The sequence below is a fragment of the Schistocerca americana genome, chromosome 8 (assembly GCF_021461395.2).
Source record: "Schistocerca americana isolate TAMUIC-IGC-003095 chromosome 8, iqSchAmer2.1, whole genome shotgun sequence".
Taxonomy (NCBI): domain Eukaryota; kingdom Metazoa; phylum Arthropoda; class Insecta; order Orthoptera; family Acrididae; genus Schistocerca; species Schistocerca americana.
The window spans coordinates 46,788,988-46,811,982 of record NC_060126.1 but is presented as its reverse complement, the minus strand read 5'-3'; the positions used below and the strand labels follow the sequence as shown (position 1 = coordinate 46,811,982).

General features: G+C 39.2%; 1 protein-coding gene across 2 annotated transcripts in view; it reads right to left on the bottom strand.

Moving 5' to 3' along the window:
• The window catches only part of LOC124625773 (protein transport protein Sec24A), a 144,467-nt gene that overhangs the window by 13,665 nt on the left and 107,807 nt on the right, over nucleotides 1-22,995 (bottom strand). For both annotated transcript variants that reach the window (XM_047149213.1, XM_047149214.1), the window contains exons 17-19: nucleotides 12,630-12,808; nucleotides 6,063-6,200; nucleotides 297-494 (exon numbers count right to left, since the gene is read on the bottom strand). In XM_047149213.1, coding sequence (XP_047005169.1) covers nucleotides 297-494; nucleotides 6,063-6,200; nucleotides 12,630-12,808 — 515 coding nt within the window. The remainder of the gene's footprint in view (nucleotides 1-296; nucleotides 495-6,062; nucleotides 6,201-12,629; nucleotides 12,809-22,995) is intronic.

Genomic DNA, 22,995 nt, shown 5'->3' with positions numbered 1-22,995 from the left:
CATGGGAGAATGTGCAGACATTAGGTAGTCAAAAATAGGTATAAACTGCGACATTATATAAAGCTTTGTCAATGGATAAGAATCTATATGGTTTTTGACTGAAGTTAACATCAGCATGCTCCTGAAATGTTGTCTGATAGGCTGGCAGCTGAGAATACCAGAGAATTAAATCTACAAAAATCAATTTCCAGACTCTTAATGTCTGAATAATTAAATTCTCCATTTGATTATTTCCAGTTATCTTTTCTCATATGAAAATATTTATCATGATAAATAAAAAACTGTACTTTACTTACCATGTCTTCAGGTATCATTGAAAAACTTTGAACACCAAGAGCATTTATACAAAATTCAGGAGCAACATTGCGCCCAACATATATAATCATATGATCACCAGTGTCCATTAGGAATGCTCCTCTAAAATCCAATTTTTCTGCACTGAGATGTAGTCTTGGAGGTTGAGGTATGATTTCACCATTCTCCTGTGGAATGCCCTACAAACAAACAATAAAACTAAATAACTTCCTTTGTGCATGAAGTGACAGAAGTGATGAGAATATTTGCATCACTGTAAAACATTCCTCAGAACTACATTTCCAAACAGTGATATTCATATAAATAACACTTTTATTGTCATTGTGATGAGGGAAGTAGTAAATTCATGAACAATGAAATATTTATAGTTAAGAATATTAGCTTTAATAAGTTTCTGGAATATCTGCGCCCCCAAGGTTAAACAATGTAGTACTTTACTGATAGCAATTCATGGGGCAAACCCTAGCAATAGAACAGACAGGAAAGGAACTGGAAACAGAAGTTACAAATTATTATGGAATGAAATACATGTGATTGAAATACTTCATATATGGTATGTCCTACACCCAATGTTAATAGGTCTCCACAAAACCAATGCAATTCATTTATGAGTCATTACAGCTAAATGTTTAGGTTCATTTCTTTCTTTGGTGGCTGTCACACTTCTGGAACTAAGTCCATCCAATTCAATCTAAAGTCAAGCAGTTCAGTTCCTCACTTAAATCAATAGGCAATTTCAGCAGAGTGCATTCATAGTCAATCTCAGCTCAACAAGTGAGTAAATGGAATTGTTGTTTTAAGTACTGCTTTGACAATGTAAGTGTACCTCGGTCCACCTGTATAGCCTTATGCAAGAAACAGTTTGTAGCACAGGACATGAATGAACAACAGTAACATCTGTGCTTAAACTGAGCTAGTGGAAAAGTAAGAAACAGTGTGAGCAGCAAAAGTTTGGTGTCTAGTGGGCACTCGGGCCTGTATGTGTGTGCGCACTAATTTTATCACGTGGAAAAACATCAGTGGCTTCACTTATGAGGCCCGTATCATTATAGTAGTGAAAGGTGAATATCTATACAACTAAGACACAAAAATACTACATTTATGTTGACATTAAATTTTTCTTCGAAGCACTGAGTTGCGAGCTAACTAGCCCATGATCCACAAAAAGTATATTAGACTTACTGAATGAGCGTTTTGTTTCAAGCATTGCACTGTCTTCATTATCTCATACACTGTCAGTATGTTGCTAGAGAGTGTAGTTTATACATGTAACTAAATTTTAGCAAATAAGATACTTCCAAATATTTTCCTTATTAAGGATTGGAGCAGTAGTTGTGCTGCATGCTAAATACTAATGAAAAATTATACTGCTGGCATGTGAGTGGCTGCCGAGTTTTCTGAGTCTTGAAGTTACACTCAGCTGTGTATGAGTCTTACTGCCAGCAGTTTGAATAATGGGGAACCATCAAAAGCATTTGGGTGCAGCCATTGTTGGTTCACACTGGTGTGAAGCACTTCTGATATCTGGAATCCAACTTCTTCCTCCATTCTTTTTGGTGACACACAAAAAGACAAAAATACTGAATATCCCTTCAGCTTGCTTGAACAGATTTGTTGATCTGCAATATCATTGTCACAGCAGATGGAGGTCCTCTGGTCTGGCCAAAAGAGGGGCAATTAAACTATGTTCTCCTTTAATCTCTCTTTTTTTTTTACCTATGATATAGAATGGATCATCCTATGGTTACTCTACATAGACCAACTTCTTCTGTGTGGGCAATAAAGCTCCTACAAAATTCAAAGAATGATCTCATTTCCACCAAGCTGTTGGTTTAAATGAGTAATTTATTTCTGACGTGTTCAGAAATGGCCATTAGTGCTTAATAAAGTACTCGTGTAAACTATTAACTCAGTGGAAATAATAATTATGTTAGGCTATACATGTCAGCATACACTCCTGTAACATGTAGGGACTAGTTCCTAAAAATTTTATCATTTATTGGTAGTACACAACTGGTGAGTTGGGATTAATTTGGGTAATTCTACGTGTGTATCTTAACTGGATTCATAAAAAATCTACTCACTACGAGGTGGCAGGAGAACACACACGTAAAAGTAACTAAATGTGCAAATTTTCAGAGCCAGTGTCCCCTCCCCCCAGCAGAAGGGTAGAAGGTGAACAAAGAGGGATGAAGGAAAAACTCTGGTGAGATTTAGGAAATGGGGAGATTTACAGAAAAGTTGCCCAGAACACAAGAACAAGGAGACTTGTCGAACAGGATGAGAAGGAAAGATTGCCTGCTGGGGACTGCACTGAACGAGATTTGAAAACCTGAGAGCTCTAACATGGAAGGATAGGTTAATACGCAAGACAGAGATTACCAACAAAACATCATGACAGACTTAACAAGAGTGTAAAACTAACTGGATTATACATGGTAGACAGGCAAAGGGGAGGGCAGTGGGGAGACAAAAGAGAGGTCAGAAAATAAAAGATATAGAAAACCAAAGAGGAGTGGAAAAAGGAACAGTTACTGAAAACAAATCCTATGACCGAAGAAATTAACATAAATTTAGGCCATGTCGGTGGTGAGAGCCAAGGCTATTTGTAACACCAGTTCCCACTTGTGGAATTCTGAGAAACTGATACTGAAGAGCACGCTCTACAAGATACTGTGTGCTGCCAATATACACCCTCTGTCTATGCCCATTCTCCTAACAGATAGCTACGTGGTAGCCAAACCAGTGTAGAAGGTCAAGCAGTGTTTACATTACAGCTGGGACACAATGCATCATTTCACAGGTGGGTCTCCCTTTGATAGCATATGTACTGTTCACTACAGGGCTGGTATAGATGGTGAAAGAGTGTATACGACAAGTATTACAGTGGGGACAGTCAGACCACTGGTAGATAAATAGGTGTAGAAGGAGCACAGGGTCTGACCAGGACATTGCAGAGATTTGGGGGGGGGGGGGGGGGGGGGGGGTGACAGAAAGCTATTCTGTGTGTGGCAGTCACAATATCAGACAGAATGGTTCTCATTTCAGGGTATGTTGTCTGATATCTTGCCCATCACAGCTAGAATACCCCATCCCCTCCACCAATACGGAGCAGCTGAGGGTAACAGATTAATGTGGTGTTCAAATTAAAGATACCAGGAGCTTTCAAAATAAAATGATGAAACTAGTATGTGCAATAACAGAGATTAACTTTGAACAAGTATTATGTTTGAAACATCCTGTCAGTTTAAAACAAACTGTGTGTCTGACTGGGACTCAAATCTGTGACTTTGGCCTGTGGCAGCCAGCTACTCTTATCAGCTGAGCATCCAAGAATGACCAAGGCCCACCCTCACAGCTTTATTTCTCTCCTATGATTACCACAGTTATACTTTCTTATGCCTGCAAGAAGGTAATTGTTTTATACTGCCTTTTACCATTTCAGTTGATTCTTCACCTCCCACGTGAAACATTCATCAACAAATAAAACTTTTCAAATGGCACAGAATTGGAAGAGAATACTACATACATCTTTTACTATACCAGCAACTTTTTTGGACACATTGTAAGTGTCATTTAGTATACAGTCTGAAACACTGAAAATAGTGCACCAAGAAGGGAGCATTAGTTAGAAATGAAATTTACTAGACATAATTGATCTCAAAATTAAGACATACAAACAAATACAGCGAGTACAAGTAAACAGGTACAGTGCAAAAACAGAAACACGTTGGGCCCCTTTTACTGCAATACATGCCGCAACAGTCTGGCATAGATTTGTTTAGATGTCTAACATTGTCCCGAGGCAGAATGGCTCGCAAATCTATAACAGCAACTTCCAAACCGAGTACAGAGCAACATGGCGGAATCTGGCGTTTCAGCATATCCCACACACCGTCGAAAGGGGAGAAGTCTGGGGAGCAGGCTGGCCGTGCAAAAGTTGGAACATGACATAGGAAGTCTTCAAGAATTCGAGTTATATGTAGACACGCATTATCTTGCTGGAAAAATGCCCCTGGCAGACCATGGTGCCAAAGAATGTCATCAACATAACACTGGCCTGTTAAGGTTCCATACACCATATGTAAAGGGGACTGGCTATCTGAGGCTATCATCCCGGCAGACCATTACACCAGCTTTGTATGTGGTATGGTGCACAGTGGCATGGGACAGTAGTGTTCACTAGGCTGCCTACACAACTATCCGGTTATCATCCACCTGAAAACAAATCAGGATTCAACAATAAACACCATATTTTGCTGGTCTGTGGCAGTCCACATCATCCTGGCTAGGCACCACTGTAGACAGGGTCACGGATGTCTTGGTGTTAATGGCAGGGCACGATGAGGGCCATACGAGGTACCTCCATGCCCCAAATGTGAGTAAGTTTTAGTATTTAAAATTTACAAAGAGCTCATCTAATTTGTCTGTCACTTTTCACCTGATGTGACGACAATCTACCAGTTCACACTAGAACAGGCTGAATCATCATCAGCAAGGCCGTCTTGCCAGTCAAATCAGTTGCCAGATCACACAACTGGTGAAACTGACAGCTCTTGGAGCTGCTACTGAAAAACCTCTCTCTCTTGTTCTGTGTTGCTGCCTAGAGCAGATGATAAATGGCCTACATAGTTGCTTCACCTTTGAAATTTTCCTTCTCCTTCAAGACAGGTCTGGGGCAACTGCAGTTAGCTTCTCTCATCCTCCTGGCAATCCTTGCCATGTAATCCCCATGAACAAACAAACTAATACAGTTTCTTTTTCTAAACCCGAGCACCGTGTATTCCAATCTCACATAACTTTTAAATCCTGACTACACCTCCGAGGGGGTGTACATGGCACGTGATTTGCAAATTCACATCTGCAAGGCCTTCGGAAATGGCTTGTGAAACAACTGGCACTCACACATCAACTGTATTGTGGAGTGGGTCACTGCGGGATCCCTGATCACTTGCAGCACAATCATTCCAACCTCTCACCTCATTTTCCTGGTCACTCCAAACCCAGTACATCGCATGCAGGTGCCATGTAGTGTCCACTGCTCCCAACATATCTGACAGAATACACTGAACGATTGACCTAACAAGTCACATAGCATGTCGACCATCCTGTGGTTTTCATGCCAATGATTAGAACCCCCTCAAAATGTGATCCTTATGTGTATGCCTCTTCCACTATGTGCTGTATAAACAGGGCCATCTTTGTGATTGTAGGGCCACTGTAGGGTCTGTGGGCATGCACATTGGCACCAAACTTGAGCAATTTACATATCAGATGTCAATCTATTATTTGCAAAGTTTCACCATTTGTTTGTACCTTTCTTGCCTATTGGAGCACTATTTTGGATGTTCATGAGTGTTTATCCAATACACATTTCACTTGCGCCTGCAGAATGTTTTACAGCACATTTCAACAGTACTAAACACAACAAACATGCCAGAACACTTAATGGCTTTCTGAATATCAAGTAACATTAACTTGTCCAAAAGCATTCTGGTAGTTGTGTCTTGTTGAATAAGTCATATACAGAAGCCGAGAAGTACAGACATTATAAAATAATACTTGACTAATTTAAAGACATTGTCTCATTACTTCCTATGGCCTCTTTCCAGAATGCATTGTAATGTTAATTATTTTAAAAACTATAATGAATCACAGCAGCCAGCACATTTATAATGTGATGATCATTAAAATTAAGTGTTGTAACACACAGAAATACAATTCAAAGAAGGAAAAATTAAAATTACCTGATCACTGAGGGAATGAACAGGATACATATCTGGGTAAATGCTTTGTATAAGTAATGCCAAAGGCAGGTTTTTCATCTGGCACATGGCAAATAAACGATCATCAAGTCTCGTGCTCTGCCCAGTGCGAAATGCAGTCTGAAACAAAAAACCATCAGTCACTGCATTAGTCACACTAAAGAATTTAAACTGAGCACAGAAAGCACAGTGAAGCACACATTCAATGGAACACTAATAACTTAGAGCTGAGTACTCAGTATGATCTCAGAAAATCCTGTATGATAAACAAACAAAGAAATGAGTAAAGATAACCATTTATCATAGAATGAGTTGCTTAATTTGCATTGACTTCCAAAGCAAGTTCTAGAACATGCAGCATGTGCAGCAGATGTCCTGTTCAATATGCCACAGTTTATATTTTCTTCACTATCAATTTTCAAGTGGCTAATCAGAGTTTTACTTTCCAATTCCTTCTTTTGTGTCTGAATTAACTGCACCAATAAAAGACCATGAGGAAGTAAACTCCCATCAGAAGCAGGCGCTTTGGGGATGTGTAATGAGGCAAGGTTAATGTTAACATGAGACAAAGTATCATGGACACAATCTGTATACTACATTGACAGCAGAACAATGACTATGCTGATTAATGCTATTCACACTTATGCCATCTATATTTAATCTAGTAAGCTAGTGAGCACAAGCTGCTACTTTAAAAGGGGCTGCTGCTGCTGCTGCCACTGCCACTGCCTCCACCTCACTTTTACTTCAGAGCTGATATTTATCTGCTGTTAGTAACTTGAAATCTACTTGATTACAATTGTGGTATTCACAGAAAAAAAAATTTTTTACTCTTATCAACACTGAGTTCCCTTCTGAATACATTACTATTTGTTATAACTCTTCATGGTAAACACTGCTATACTCTGATTAAAATTACTTTGCAACTGACATTTCCAGTGAGTCGAGCGGTAGGGGCCAGGGGTCAGTCAATTGCAGCTCTCTTCTCTGGCTAGAAGTGTTCGCTGCACTGTCTGCTCTGCAAGCACGAGCCTTGCCTGGTGACAAGGCCTGCATGAGATAGTAGGGGACCAGGGGAAGCCGTACCACATATGCAATGATTTTTGCACATTCAGTTGTAACACTATAAAGATACTTTTTACGCAAATAGGGCAAGGCTGTATCTTCCGCTGTGTCAGTTTTTGAGGACAATATCAAAAGAAATATTTGATGATATTATTTGGCTTGACAAAGTAAGAGTAACTGCAAGCTGTTCAATGAGCACAGGCTGGACAGATGTTTCACTGGCACCACGCCACAACCCATGAGAAAAGTTTACAGACTGATTCTTCTGCATGCAAGTACATCAGTAGGGATTGTGGAAAACTTCACAATGATGTTTAGATTGAAGAAAAGTACTGATTATCATGAACAAATGAATGAAGACACATTTCATTTCAGGGGTGGCTTAAGGACTCTATGTTTACAAACTTCAGCAAACTTCAAAATAGGCATGAAGAATGTCTTTTCATTTGACTACCCTCAATAAGGTGTCTACATTAGCTTCCAGAAAACAAGACATTATTGACTGGTGACAATGAAAAAAACATTCCCACACCAGATGACTGTTGAAAGGGTGAATTATTGGATCTTGTAGTTGAGAATGAACCACATTTACCTCTATAGGTTATACATGAAATGGAAAATAAATAAATAAATTTTATGGCCATATGATACTCAGACTGCAATCAGGTCATAGCCACTTCAATTCAACTGAAATCATATGGGCTCAAGTTAAGGGCTTTGAGGCAAAGAACAACAAAAACATTATAATGGCAGAGGTGGAAAGACTGACAAAGACTGCTACAACAAAACTTCGTCTTCAGATTGGCATAATGTTGTAAGAGATATGAAGGAAGTAATAATGAAAGCATGGGAGAATGAACATGTAACTGAAACTAACACTGAATAACTTACGGTTTCACTTAATTTTGACAGCATTTCTAATGGCCATACAGATGATAGTGAAGACTTAAGTGGTGTTCATTCATCAGTGGTGTAGTGTGTTAACTCTAAAATTCAGCTGTGTTCACACCTTACAATTTTCTCCACTTAATTAGATAATTTGTTATTTAGCGAGATGCATGCAATCGCTTATGTTATTGCCATTATTTGCCTGTAGCATGTGATTACGTTATCTCGTGCATCGACATCAGTACAGTAGTAGCAGCCCCCACAACTGCTTTCCCCACTACTTTCAAAGATGTTGGCAACAGACAGAAACAAGGAGATTCATTCCTTTTTTGTTGTGCACACAAATCACAATCATACGAGCACGTGGCATGTTCTGTAAGAGGTGGCAACTCCATTCCCCGCCACTGCCGTCTCTCAATCCCAAAGTAATTTTAATCTGAGTATACTTGCTGTGAAGCTAACAGAATCTTTCAGTCCCTGACTGTAGCTACTCAAATAATTTTTAGAAAGAGCTACTAATGAAGTACATTTTTCTAACTTTCTTTTGAATCACTATAGATTCCCTATTTCTTGCTTTAGATGGGAGCTTGCTGAATATATCATCAACAGGGTATGCAACCGTGAATGAGGAGGCAAGATCTACATGAAAGTTATTTCTTTGTCTTGTATTGTGACTCTGTGTATATCACAGATCAGTTGAAACCAATTTTTATTATCAGCAACAAAAACTTATGAAATACACGTACTGGGCAGCGAGCATAAGGATTCTTTGATCCTTAAAAAGGCTTCTGCAAGATGTACAATTATCTGCTTTACCCAATATCCTTACCGTTTGCTTCTGCTGAACAAATACTTCGTTTATTTGAGGTGCACTGACCCAACAGTATAATTCCATATAACAACACGGAGTGAAAATATGACAGAGTAGCCACAAGTTTCCTGAAGTGAAATTCCTTGATATTTCCCTGATTTACAGACAAGTTTCAGCCTTTTTCCCCAACAAATATTACATTTCAAGGGTAAGTTAAGACATAAGCAAACGAACTGTTTTTAGATGGAGAAAGCAAGGCAAATGGTATATTGTTTCATTAAGACCACCGATATTTTATTTCAATAAAACAAAACACATTAGGTGATAGAAATACGTACTTCTTTGGAGTCGCAAGACAGATTTAAAATACCTTCAATGATTTTAGAAATAATCTCAGAAAAAAAGTGGGCCTCTTGAAAGAAGTGTACAAGGTGGGGAAGAATTGTGCAAAGCAACACTGTAGGTGACCGCCAACAAAATGTTGGTTCCACTATGTTCATTATTCTCAGTTTTACTCATTGTGTTATATCTATTATTTTACAGGTACTATGCGATTTTTCTTTTGATAAATATATTGAGTACATAGTGTACAAACCGCCAGTGACTGACAATTTTCTTCTTTCTTATTGTCCATACTTTCCAACACATAAACTACTTTTGAAATGCCAAAATGTACTAGAATAAATAAAATGTCTGTAAAACGCCACATTGTACAACGTACTTGTGGTGAGACAGTCGCAATTCCTGAAATCCATCACCCATGGCATCTGGCCTGCTGAGGAGCACCGCAGTCCTGGGTCATGGATAAACTATAAAGGTCTGCTGCATAATGCCACACAGAAACAGACTGATGATGATGGATGATGATCTGCAGACAAATCAGTGAGACTAGCTCTGACGTGTAGGGCCTGCACATTAATGGGAATTGAAGGGCTTCTGATAAGTGGGCCCGATCTGTTAGAGATACCCACAGAAATGGCCTGCAGTTTTGGCCCCTTCATGGAAATCCACTCATGTGGCCAGTTATTCATGAGTCACAGACAGCATGTTAATGAAATGAGAACATGGTAATCAATCCATGCAACAGATAACTTGTTCAAGTACTCTGAATATCAATAATAATGAGGATGGGTAGCAACTCGCCGTAAAGATGATCTCTGAACTGCAGACAGGCATGTAGAAAAGACAATCACACTCTCACAAGTAAATTTTCTGCCACAGCTTTTGTCAGAAAATGAGAGCACACACACACATTCACACTATCATTGAGACACAACTCATGCACACATGACCGCTGCGTCTACAGTCTCTGAGAATCAGATCCAAACAAACCACTCTTCATGCCTCTCTACATCTTGTCAGCAGCCGCTACGCTAGGGGCAAGAACTGGTGGCAGCACTGACTGCAAGCTTAAGGGAGTGGTAGGAAGGGGAGGAGCAGCAGGAATGAGGGAGTATGGAAGCGGTTCCCCTACTCAGCTGTGCCCAGCCAGCAACGATGCACATCTCATTAAACAAGCCATTTCATCTGTTGAAACAAAAATGACATTTTTCCAGTGTTTTTTCAAATTTCCCTGATATTTGCATGACTTGTTTGAAATTCCCTGATCTTCAGAACATATGGTAACCTCGTACGAAAAATAAACCAACTGTCTTGTCTTTACATCAACACAGAGTTAAAAAAGCTTCATTAGTTCATCCACATGTTGACTCCATTTTAACTTGTTACCCAGATACGCACCCAAATATTTTACACACTTTTACCCTTTTACCACATGTTGTTCCTCAATACACGCAATACACATACTTGCACACAATCTCACTCACAGAGCACAAAAAAAATCTGTGTGCAAATTTTGCCATTTCAATTACATGAGAACATTTCACCGCTTCTAAAAGTTAACACATTGTTGTAACTTACAACCGTAGGTTAGACTGACTGCTGTTATTATGTGTCTTTCTTTGGAGTGTGACAGTAGAATAAAACTCCATCAGAATTCCATTCAGATCTACCTAATGGATAACCTTAGAAATTGGGATACTGGCAATCCGAATTAAGCAAAATGTTCATACTGAAGGTGGCATTCCACATATTCCTCCACATCATGTCACACCTGTGGAAAACACTAAGTGCCTAGATACTGAGGGTCTATGCCAAACAATAGTCAGCAGCTTCACAGCAGATTACATACAGACACAAAAGCCTGGGACCTCTGGTTTGGCATATAACTCATCAGCATGGCAATTTTCTCAGTATATGTGCAGAATAAATGGTCATTACCTACAGACACATATTCAACTAAGCACAGACAGAGGTGAACAGTTGTTTTGTAAAGATTAGTAAGTTGCTTTGCATGAAATTCAAAATCGAGTTATAGTATATATAAGTAACTGATACATTCAAAAACTTAGAAGCAGCAGCACACTGAAGATTGTGACTACCACCAAGAATCTTTACAGATGTAATGACTGCACAGACCGATTCTTTCATTTTGACGTAAACTAATACTGTCTCACACAAACAAATTACAAAACCATTAACTTCTAAAAAATTATTTTATTGTACTATGCGTGGCACTTTTTGAGAATTTGTTCCCCTTTTGTAGTGGTTTTGCTTTTATATTTGCTAGGTGAAATGCATTTCTTGCAAATGAGGTACAGAACTTTATGCTTTGTGTGTTACACAATTATTAAATTCTGTCAAGTGATGAATACAAAAAATCAGAAACAAAACGCAAAGAAAAGTAAAATGTATTGTGCTCAAGGTGGGCACATAAGTTTCTGGATAAATAAGAGTTATTTATAAGCAAATGCAATACTTGTGAATGAGAGCAAAGTCTCCAAACATATCACACTTAACACAACTCATTTAAGAAGTGACTGATGAGAGAAAATGTTTTTTCTCTGTGAGAAATAACATTACATTTGCACAGTAGAAGAATTCCAAATACCCATTATATTACACACAGAATAGCACACAAACACACAAAATTTACACATAGGAGCAATAACAAACAATTGCTGCCATAAAGAAGTGAAACAACAAGGCACAATTTCACTTTCTCTACCCCATTATATACATGCCAGACAAATGTAAATATAAAATCAACAGGCCGAAAATTAAAATACTTACAGAGAAAAACTGAGTGATTCACAGCACAGCAGACATTAATGGACAGAAAGCAGAAAGACGAAAAACTGCGATCAGAATCAAATGCACCTCCTCCAGGCAGAAGAGGATATGGGAGGGGGGGGGGGGGGGGCACAAGGAGGATCTCGGCTTTAAACAGACATACAGGATTAAGAGTGCCAGTATGGATTGATGAGGTAAAAATAAATTAAATGAAAAGGAAAGATTCTACTTCCCCTTTTTTGTTTTATTGCGTTCCTGTTACATTCATTTATTTTACGCTCTCAAATTTTTCTTGTTCTCAGTTTCCTCCCTATTTTTAATTTATTCATAACTTATGTACAGTCATCTGCTATTCGCCAACTTCTCTCTCTCTCTCTCTCTCTCTCTCTCTCTCTCTCTCTCTCTCTCTCTCTCTCTCATACCCTGCCAGGAGGAGACATCTAATTCTGAAAGCATATGATCTTACACATTTTTTTTGCGTTGCCATTGCATGCAACTTTTTGGACAGATTTTGTTTATTTTTGTAGTGTTAACAAACATAAAATCTACATTATGCGTCACTGCACTGAACTCTGTGCAATTTTTGGTTGGAATTACTACAAAACATGCAGGTCATAAACCACTTACTAGTCAACAAAGAATTTTCTACTCACATATTTTAGAAGTGCAAGAATGTAGAGAGGCAACAATCTTAAGCTGAATGGTGCAACAAGTCCTCCACTAGCTGCTGCGGAACCCTGTGCCAATCTGTACGCAGACAGCACATCAATAGCAACATTGATGAAGGCATCACGAGCATCAGAAAGTGACGATTCATGGGAACGGTCCACAGCTGTAAAACCACAGATGAGGTTTAAATAAAGTACACTCCTTCCTCACATCTGTACATTAAAAATAAATATTTTAACACACACTGCAGTGTACACTTTAGTTAACATAACAACAACAACAAATTTAAATCTCGCAAAAAGTCTATGTAAGCTCAATACAAGCAGAAATGTCACACACATGTTGAAAATTTACTCTAGCACAACCATAAATTATGTAACGTTCATAATCAGGAAACATTACATTCCTTATGTGCAAGTAAACTTTTGTGACACTCTCTTTGTTGTGCCTATATACAACTCGGCATCTCCGCTATATGATGAGTGGCAACTTTCCTTTTCGTTCAAAGTATGTAGAAAGACAAATCTTTCCTGTGGACTTTTAGTGTCTAGCTATGTGCCTTTCTTCCTAGGTTTAAAATTGTGTTACATTGTAATATCCCTACATATGTATGTGCCAATATGAATCAAAAACTAAACTCCTCCCGAACAGGCCATGCAAGCCCAACAATACCAACCTGCCACCGTGTCATCCTCACCCCACAGGCATCACTGGATTCTTTCAAGGGACTCAGCCATATAACTTTCTATTCACTGATGTAATTTTCGTTTTAGTGTGATGTTTTATGCCTAACTAATTCTGATCGATGCCAACAGGTTATAAAAGTGTATGTATCTTTCTCATTATTTTAATTAGATATAACTTTCAGACATTCTTTTGTGTCATTTCTCGTGTGTTACTGACAGTCAAACTGCAGAAAATTCTATGCCAAATACATGAAACTATGGTGTACTGCACTCACATTTCACCATGTACACTGATCAAGCCAAAACATTACAACCGTCTACCTAATAGCCGGTATGTCCACCTTTGGGACGGATAACAGCGGATCAATTGGAACTCGCCACTTTGTTCCTCGAACCAATCCATCGTACTCCTGGCCTTGTGACACGGCCCATTATTTTGTTCAAAAATGCCACTGCCATCGAGAAACGTGATTGCCATGAACGGGTGTACGTGATCTGCAACCAGTGCATGATACTCCTTGGCCACCATGGTGCCTTGCACGAGCTCCACTGTACACATCAATGCCCAAGTGAATCTTCACTGGAGCGTAATGGAGCTGTCGTCAACTTGACTCCATCCTGCAGTACAGGTGTCAAGGAATTGTTCCCCTGGGAGATGACTGACATGTGCCCTCCCATCGGCACGACAATGAAGGTATTGGGATTCATCAGACCTTTCAATGCTCTGCCACAGCACTAATGCCCAGTGCTGATGGTCACATGCCATTTTCAGTTTTAGATGCCGATATCATGGCATTAAGATTGGCAAACGCATCAGCCGTTGGCTGCAATGGCCCATCGTTAGGAGTGTTCGGTGCACTGCGTGTTCACACACACTTGTAAACCACCTGGCATTAAAGTCTGATGTTAGTTCCACCACACCGCATGTCCTCTTTAACAGTCTGTCCAGCCTACATCTGTAATGATGTCTGGACGTAGTTACACCTCGGTTTCGCCATACATTGAAGACTCTCTCCACAGCACTCATCAAACACACGACAAGTTGTGCAGTTTCTTAAACTGCTTGTGCTAAGCCTCTGGGTCATCACAATCTGCCCTTGGTCAAATTCAGATAGATCACATGCCTGCCTCATTCCACACAAGGAAAGCATGCTCACGGATACTACGTGCACCGCCCAAGTGTCTGACCGGCAGTCACTCCTCGCCAGGTGGCAATGATACCACTTGGACAGATTTATATTGATAGTAGGTCAGTGGCCATAATGTTCTGGTTGATCAGTGTATATTAGTCAGAAATTGTGGCTATTATATGTTTAGGGCCTACAGCAAAGAGGAGCATGGCACTGAAAGCAAGCCAATCTTTTAAAAGAATGATCACTTCATGGTTCACAATCCACATTAAACTGAGGGTCACTTAGTAATTGGCTGGGTAAGACAGTCCTAAGGTCAGAGGAAGGTAACAGCATACCACCTCTAATAAGACCCAAGTCTAGTAAACCACTGTGGTATTCAAATCAACCTTCAGTTCAATGACTTTATGTGAAAACATGTACACACTTGTTATTACAGTGGTTATCAATCAAATTTTATTGTGCGATACTAACAATAACATAATATCTGAATTGGTAATAACTATGAGACTAATAATGTGGAAGCAACGGATGAGCACACAACGGACAGATCAAGTCCGTACATGTTGTCATGCAGTACTTGTTTCACCAGTGATGTAATCATACCAGTGTAAGTGCGTACACACACAGTTTTTATGAATTATTTTTGTGTAAAGTTACAAACTGGTGTGGCACAGAAAAGGATTTAGCTAGGATATCGATTTGGGTGTCACTGAGAGCAACTTTTGAGCACTACTGGGACATTAAGTGCGACAATAAAAATATTCATTGAAATGCATGTGAAAATTGGTATTAAACTGAAAATAACAAAATAATGAAAGATGTCACCCGATACATCCCTTAAATATGCTCAAAATTATAGAAAATGCAAGTTAGAGGAAATTTCACATTCAAAGGAATCCTAAAAAGTCTTGTGTCAATCAAACCCAGGAGCTACAGCAGCAACAGAAAGAAAATATAAAAATGTTGCAAAGCAATTACGTAGCTAGCCCGTTGGACACACAGTGGCCAACGGCAGTCCAGGTGTCTAGAGGTTACTTGCAAATGTTACTGGAAGGCAATACAGAAACTACAGTAATACAGGTATAGATGGCACAGTGACAGAGCCATATGAGTATGTACGGTGACGACCAATATCTGTGTGGTGTTAATTGACACTACATGTCATACACTAGTTATTTATATATTCTGTGACCATTATTCTGTGTAATCATCACATCAAAGAGATTGATAATTAAATTACATATTAATACAAAACACTCCTTATGACTTTATCCCACCGTTTTCACAAAGAAGTTATAATGGGGACCTGAACTTCACATACAGAAAATTTTTTACATCTACTTTACAGTTCATTGCACCCTTACCACATTAATAAATCAGAAAGGATTTTGCTCATTACTGAATACCTGTCTAGCACTAGCTAATAATAAAGTTGTGTTTCTTCATGCCAAGACTACAAATTTTTAATATTTCATGTGCAGCAACAGGCTGCTGGTGTTGTATGGATTAACATAAAGATGCTGGGACTTAAAAAGTAAAAGCTCAAAAGCAAGTGAAATTAACTGAGCTGCAAGTGTGCTTATATACTATCTACAATTCATTCATAGGCTTGCTAGATCCATTTTTGTTTCTGTAAATTAATTACTTGGTACTCTTAAGTAATATTTTCCACTTTTGTAAATAGAGAGCTGGGTAACTGGAAGAATGATTTTTTTACAGTTTTAGCTGTCAAGTGACACAGTGATGCTTTGCAGAAAACTTTTTGTCTGACAAAATATTGATATTGGGGCAATACATAAAATAAAGGCAATGACTCACTTATAGTTGAAAGATATGTGGTGTACAGAAACATGCAACAGAAAATTATTCATATCACCTTTTGAGCTTTTGATATTTCTCCAGTGGAAATACACACATTCACACAAACACACAACCCCACACACCTAAATAAACACACCTGTGAGACTCGCTTTGGCTACGGGCGTGTGCATTTGGGTGGTGTGTGTGAATGTCTGTCTTTCCCTTGAGAAAGTGCAAAACATCAGATGCTAGTATGAATAGTTTCCTGTTGCTTGTTTCTAGGCACATACATCAGTCAGCTACAGGTGAATGGTTGAGTTTCCTATATTTTATGTATTATTCCATCCAGGAATTTCCATTCTTGGTATGTGTGTAATTCTTCTCGGTGTTCCCTAAGTTGCGAAGTATTATCTGATGTAGTTTTACAACAGACCTCAGTGTAAGAAGATGCGATAACGAGTGCACTCATTGCAACTCCCACTGGCTGAACCTTTCGCTGTTGTGGGCATGTATACACATCCTGCTGTGCCACTCCCCAGATGCTGTGGACGTGTATGCCACCTGGGTTTTCCTACAGTGCTAGGGATCTCTGCAAGCATCCTGAGCTGCAGACCTCTCACTATTGCGGACGAGTTATTTCCATTTTTTGGTGTATAAGAAAGTTTTGAGTATTTATCACACAACATACTTATCTCATTGCATGCTATCATCTGGGAAAAACTTCATTTCAGTAACTTTAATCATTTACGTGATATGATGACTATTATGAGTACACGATTTGTGAGGGCGTGAATGGGAACTTTGTTCAGGACCACCAGTTGGATATAAAACCCAGTAAGTAGAGAATGAAGTGATATAGTGTTCTACTCTGAATTTTAAATAAAATGTTGGTGTCTTATTTACATTTAATTCACTGCAATGTATGAGCTAAAATCAACCACAAGCAAAGTTTATGCAATGCGTTTTTACCTCTGCAAACTCTATTAAAATTTTGTGCTAAGTTCTGTTTAATTTGGTGCAGCACAGAAAGTACAATGGATAAAAAAAAAAATCAACTCTTTATTGAGTGAAGGCACCAGTATTTGGTGATCAGTACTACCGTAACAAAAATCACCCTCAGCAAGGAATGCAAAGAGCACATCTGTACCAGTGAAAGGGTTAAGACCACTGTTACAAATTCAATCTCTCAGGAGAAAAACTTTTCACTTCCGTGGAAGAATCTAGTTTCAATACTTTTATCAAGTTTGTTGACATTTTCAAGCAGGAGATACATGATCTGTTGTAAACTTTTTTTTGTTACGTATTGAAAACCTATGAAGTCAAGACGGGCACATGAAATCATCCTTATTGGGATTGATTACTAGTTTTGGCTAACAATCTAGTCATCTTCAGATCTAAGACATAAAACAGATGTTTTCATGTTAGCAACATCCAGCATTTGCCTGCGAAAGGCAAAGGTCCCGAGTTCAAGTCTCGGTCTGGCACGCAGTTTTAATCTGCACGAAGTTTCATATCAGCGCACACACTGTTGCAGAATGAAACTCTCATTTTGGAAACATCCCCCAGGCTGTGGCTAAGCCATGTCTCTGCAATATCCTTCCTTTCAGGAGTGCTAGTTCTGCAAGGTTCACAGGAGAGCTTCTGTAAAGTTTGGAAGGTAGGAGACGACCCTGGCAGAAGTAAAGCTGTGAGGATGGGGTGTGAGTCGTGCTTGGGTAGCTCAGCTGGTAGAGCACTTCCCCATGAAAGGTAAAGGTCCCGAGTTCGAGTCTCGGTCCGGCACACAGTTTTAATCTGCCAGGAAGTTTCATATCAGCGCACACACTGCTGCAGAGTGAAAATCTCATTCAGGATACAGCAGCTTACAAAACTGCACATTATACTGTAGCAGGGAGCAAGAGTATATATATGAATTAATTACAGAGTACATATGATAAAACATTCGTGATTAGTGTTGGTGCCATTTGGCTTCACAAATCAGTAAAATCTTTCTTAAAATGACAGCATCCATACATGGCATAATCAAAAACAGCCTTTCATTGTTTGTAGGCAGTGTAATTGAATGATTGTCATAAAACTGAAATATACCTTAATGTTGAAAAGAGGAGGTGAAAATGAAACAATTTTTGGATATGGAACTTCCACTAAAATGATTAAATCTTACCGAAGGTGTTATGCTGTTACAGCTTAATATCTGACACAATCAGTATTTACATTTTTTAGTAACACAGATCATATATATGTTGCTGTGAATAGTATGGCAGTTTATGCAGATTACAACATCCAAGAAACACAATATTTGGCAAATACATAGTATAAAAACGTGGCCAGTACTGTAGTGAAATAGGGACAATGGTCACTAGGTTTTGATACCGGGGGTTTAGGACCATAACAATGTATAAACAAAATCTGCCATTTTGACATATCTGCTTCATCACTGTCTTAATGTAAATCTGGGACAATGTTAAATGAATGTAAACACATTAACTACCATGAGGCACCTTGATTCTCAGCAATGAGAACTTAGCTGGTAACAGTTAGAGTATTTATATTGTTGCAAAACTTCTTTTTCTTTATCCCTAAACACACATTTTGTAGATACATTGTTATGATTCTAAACCACCACCACGTTTCTTGAGGTGAAGACTTCTAGGTGCCATTAGCAGCTAGCTATACAACTTATGTAAAATCTACATGTTGTAATAACACTTTAAGAAACAAGACATAAATGTAATTAAAATTTAAATAATTGACATCAATACTACTAGCAACTAGCACTTGTAAAAATCAAATCAATTATTTATGGTCACAGTAGAAAGTTGCCCCAGGTCTGCGCCATTCCAGGATGTACTCTGAACTTCCACAGCTATATACACCTTATCAATAAGTGATATATATTACCAGCAACCACCTCTCGTAAAGATCGTATTTATCATCCAAGGCAAAAGTAATAGCCACCCGCAGTTACGTTATACATCTATCTACATCCGTACTCTGCAAGCCACCTGACAGTGTGTGGCGGAGGGTACCTTGAGTACCTCTATCGGTTCTCCCTTCTATTCCAGTCTCGTATTGTTTGTGGAAAGAAAGATTGTCGGTACGCCTCTACGTGGGCTCTAATCTCTCTGATTTTATCCTCATGGTCTCTTCGCGAGATATACATAGGAGGGAGCAATATACTGCTTGACTCCTCGGTGAATGTATGTTCTCGAAACTTCAACATAAGCCCGTAGTGAGCTACTCCTGAGCATCTCTCCTGCAAAGTCTTCCACTGGAGTTTATCTATCATCTCCGTAACACTTTCGCAATTGCTAAATGATCCTGTAACAAAGCGCACTGCTCTCCACTGGATCTTCTCTATCTCTTCTATCAACCCTATCTGGTACAGATCCCACACTGGTGAGCAATATTCAAGCAGTGGGTGAACAAGTGTACTGTAACCTACTTCCTTTGTTTTCAGATTGCATTTCCTTAGGAATCTTCCAATAAATCTCAGTCTGGCATCTACTTTACCGACGATCAACTTCATATGCTCATTCGATTTTAAATCACTCCTAATGACCACTCCCAGATAATTTATGAAACTAACTGCTTCCAGTTGCTGACCTGCTATATTGTAGCTAAATGATAAAGGATCTTTCTTTCTATGTATTCACAGCACATTACACTTGTCTACATTGAGATTCAACTGCCATTCCCTGCACCATGCATCAATTCGTTGCAGATCCTCCTGCATTTCAGTACAATTTTCCATTGTTACTACCTCTCGATATACCACAGTATCATCCCCAAAAAGCCTCAGTGAACTTCCAATGTTATCCACAAGGTCATTTATGTATATTGTGAATAGCAACGGTCCTACGACACACCCCTTCGGCAGATCTGAAATCACTCTTACTTCAAAAGACTTCTCTCCATTGAGAATGACGTGCTGCATTCTGCGAGCTAGGAACTCAATCCAATCACACAATTGGTCTGATAGTCCATATGCTCTTACTTTGTTCATTAAACGACTGTGGGGAACAGGACATAACACAGAAAACACTGATTGCTTGAGATATAGGTTGTAACAGGACGCAATAGGAAAAACAATATGACTGAACTATTCTCCAGAACAAAATATAACATGTAATATATACTACCACCAACTAGTGCTCGAAAACCATGAAATCATCATTCAGGGCCAAAGTAGAGAGGTGTATGAGGCCTCAAAAAACAGGGTGTAACAGGAGAAACAATATGACTGAACAATTCCCCTGGATGATGTATAATAATGGAAATCTGTAGTAAGGTAAGAGAGTAATTGTTGAAATATAAACTTTTACATTATGCTTTGAGACCAAGAGGTTGCTGTGTTTAAAATCAAACAAAATCCAGGATGAAATAATGACAATATCATGAAAAAGATAGACTGCTACTCACCATATAGCAGATATGTTGAGTCGCAAATATGCACAACCTTTTTGTTGTTCCTATCTGTGACTCAACATCTCCACTATATGGTGAGTTGTAAGCTTCACATGATACGGAAGTCCAGAAATGTAAGCAAGTGCACTAGCAATGTAATTATCAAATGAATTACAGTTTAATTACAGTTTACTAATTACCAATAGCCTTTGAATATTAAAAGGATTCAATCCACTATATGTACTGCATGTACAATACAGAGATATATAAATATTATTAGTATGCCTTGCCTTACGAAGACAGTCAAGTTGCAATGGCTTCCTTCTACCGATATGAATTTAAGACTTCTGGCAATGCTACCACCAGCATGTGGATGACTACTATGACCAAATTTCACCAATGCGTTCAAGAAATTGCCTAAAACCAGATTACGTAAAGTTTTTCTACTAAGAGTGGGAGCACCAACCGTTTGATAGAGTATGATACAAAGTTAGTTAAAATACATACACTTCTGTAAGTGGATGTCAAGCAATGGTACACTGAATGTATGAGATTATGATAAATGCCAAAAACTTATGTATTGCACTTTTATGTGTGCAGTTGGTTAGCATCTGGCTACAGAGCTAAATGCAATTATTATTTTTTCTTTTATAATATCTCTTTATGTTACTCATATTGTCACGCATTTTGTACATTTCATTTTAATAAAATGAATCCCTTGTTACCTAGTACTGCTGTTACACCATAAAAATTACCTGACATTGTTTTGACCTCTGTTGTACACTGAAGTGCCAAAGAAACTCGTATAGGCATATGTCTTCAAATACAAAGATATGTAAACAGGCAGAATATGGCACTGTAGTCAGCAATACTTGTACACAACAACAAGTGTCTGGTGCAGTTGTTAGGTCTGTTACTGCTGCTACAATGGCAGGCTGTCAAGATTTAAGTGTGTTTGAATGTAGTGCTATACTCAGGACACAGCATCTCTGAGGCAGCGATGAAGTGGGAATTTTCCCATATGACCATTTCAAGAATGTACCATGAATATCAGGAATCTGGTAAAACATCAAATCTCTGACATCACTGCAGTCGGACAAAGAGCCCACAAGAAAAGGACAAACAACAACTGAAGAGAATCGTTCAACATGACAGACGTGCAACCCTTCCGCCAATTGTCCAAGTTTTAATGCTGGGCGATCAACACGTGCCAACGTGTGAACCATTAAAAAACATCACCAATATGGGCTTTCGGAGCCAAAGGCCCACTCGTGTACCCTTGATGACTGCACAATACAAAGCTTTACGCCTCGCCTGGGCCTGTCAACATCGACATTGGACTGTTGATGACGGGAAACACGTTCCCTGGTCAGACGAGTCTCATTTCAAACTGTATCGAGCAGATGGATGTGTACGGGTATGGAGACAACTTCATGGACCATGCATGTCAGAAGGGGACTGTTCAAGCTGGTGGAGGCTCTGTAACAGTGTGGTACGTGTGCAGTTGGAGTGATATGGGATCCCCGACACGTCTAGATATGACTGACAGGTGACATGTACGTAAGCATCCTGTCTGATCACCTGCATCCACTCCTGTCCATTGTGCATTTTGATGAACTTTGACAATTTCAGCACAACATTGTGACACTCCAGTGGTCCAGAATTGCTACAGAGTGGCTCCAGGAACACTCTTCAGAATTTAAACACATCCGCTGGCCACCAAACTTCCCAGACATGAACATTATTGAGCATATCTGGGATGCCTTGCAACGTGCTGTTCAGAAGAGATCTCCATCCCCTCATACTCATCTGGATTTATGGATAGCCCTTCAGGATTCATGGTGTCAATTCCCTCCAGCACTACTTCTGACATTAGCCAAGTCCACACCATGTCATGTTGCAGCATTTGTGTGCTCGCAGGAGCCCTACATGATATTAGGCTCTTTAGTGTAACTCTACCAAACTAGCCGCTGTGATGTTCTGTGACTACAAGAAACCCACAGAGATGATCAAATGTGTTGCCCCAAAACACCTGGAATGAGACTTGTTGCTGAAAGACCTCAGAAACCATATGGAAGTGCCTTATTTGTATGACCCAACCTCCACATTATGTCTACATCCATCTCTAAACACAATGATGCTGAAATACTCACAGTAGAACTTAATAATTGCATCTACAAACCACCTAATGCGAAGTTCTCTTTTGTAACCCCTGAGAACTTCAACAAACACCAAACCAAGTTTGTAGTTGGAGACTTCAACAGCCACAGTACAGTTTGGGGCTACTCACAAGATGATAACGGGGAAGTAGTGCTGAAATGGTC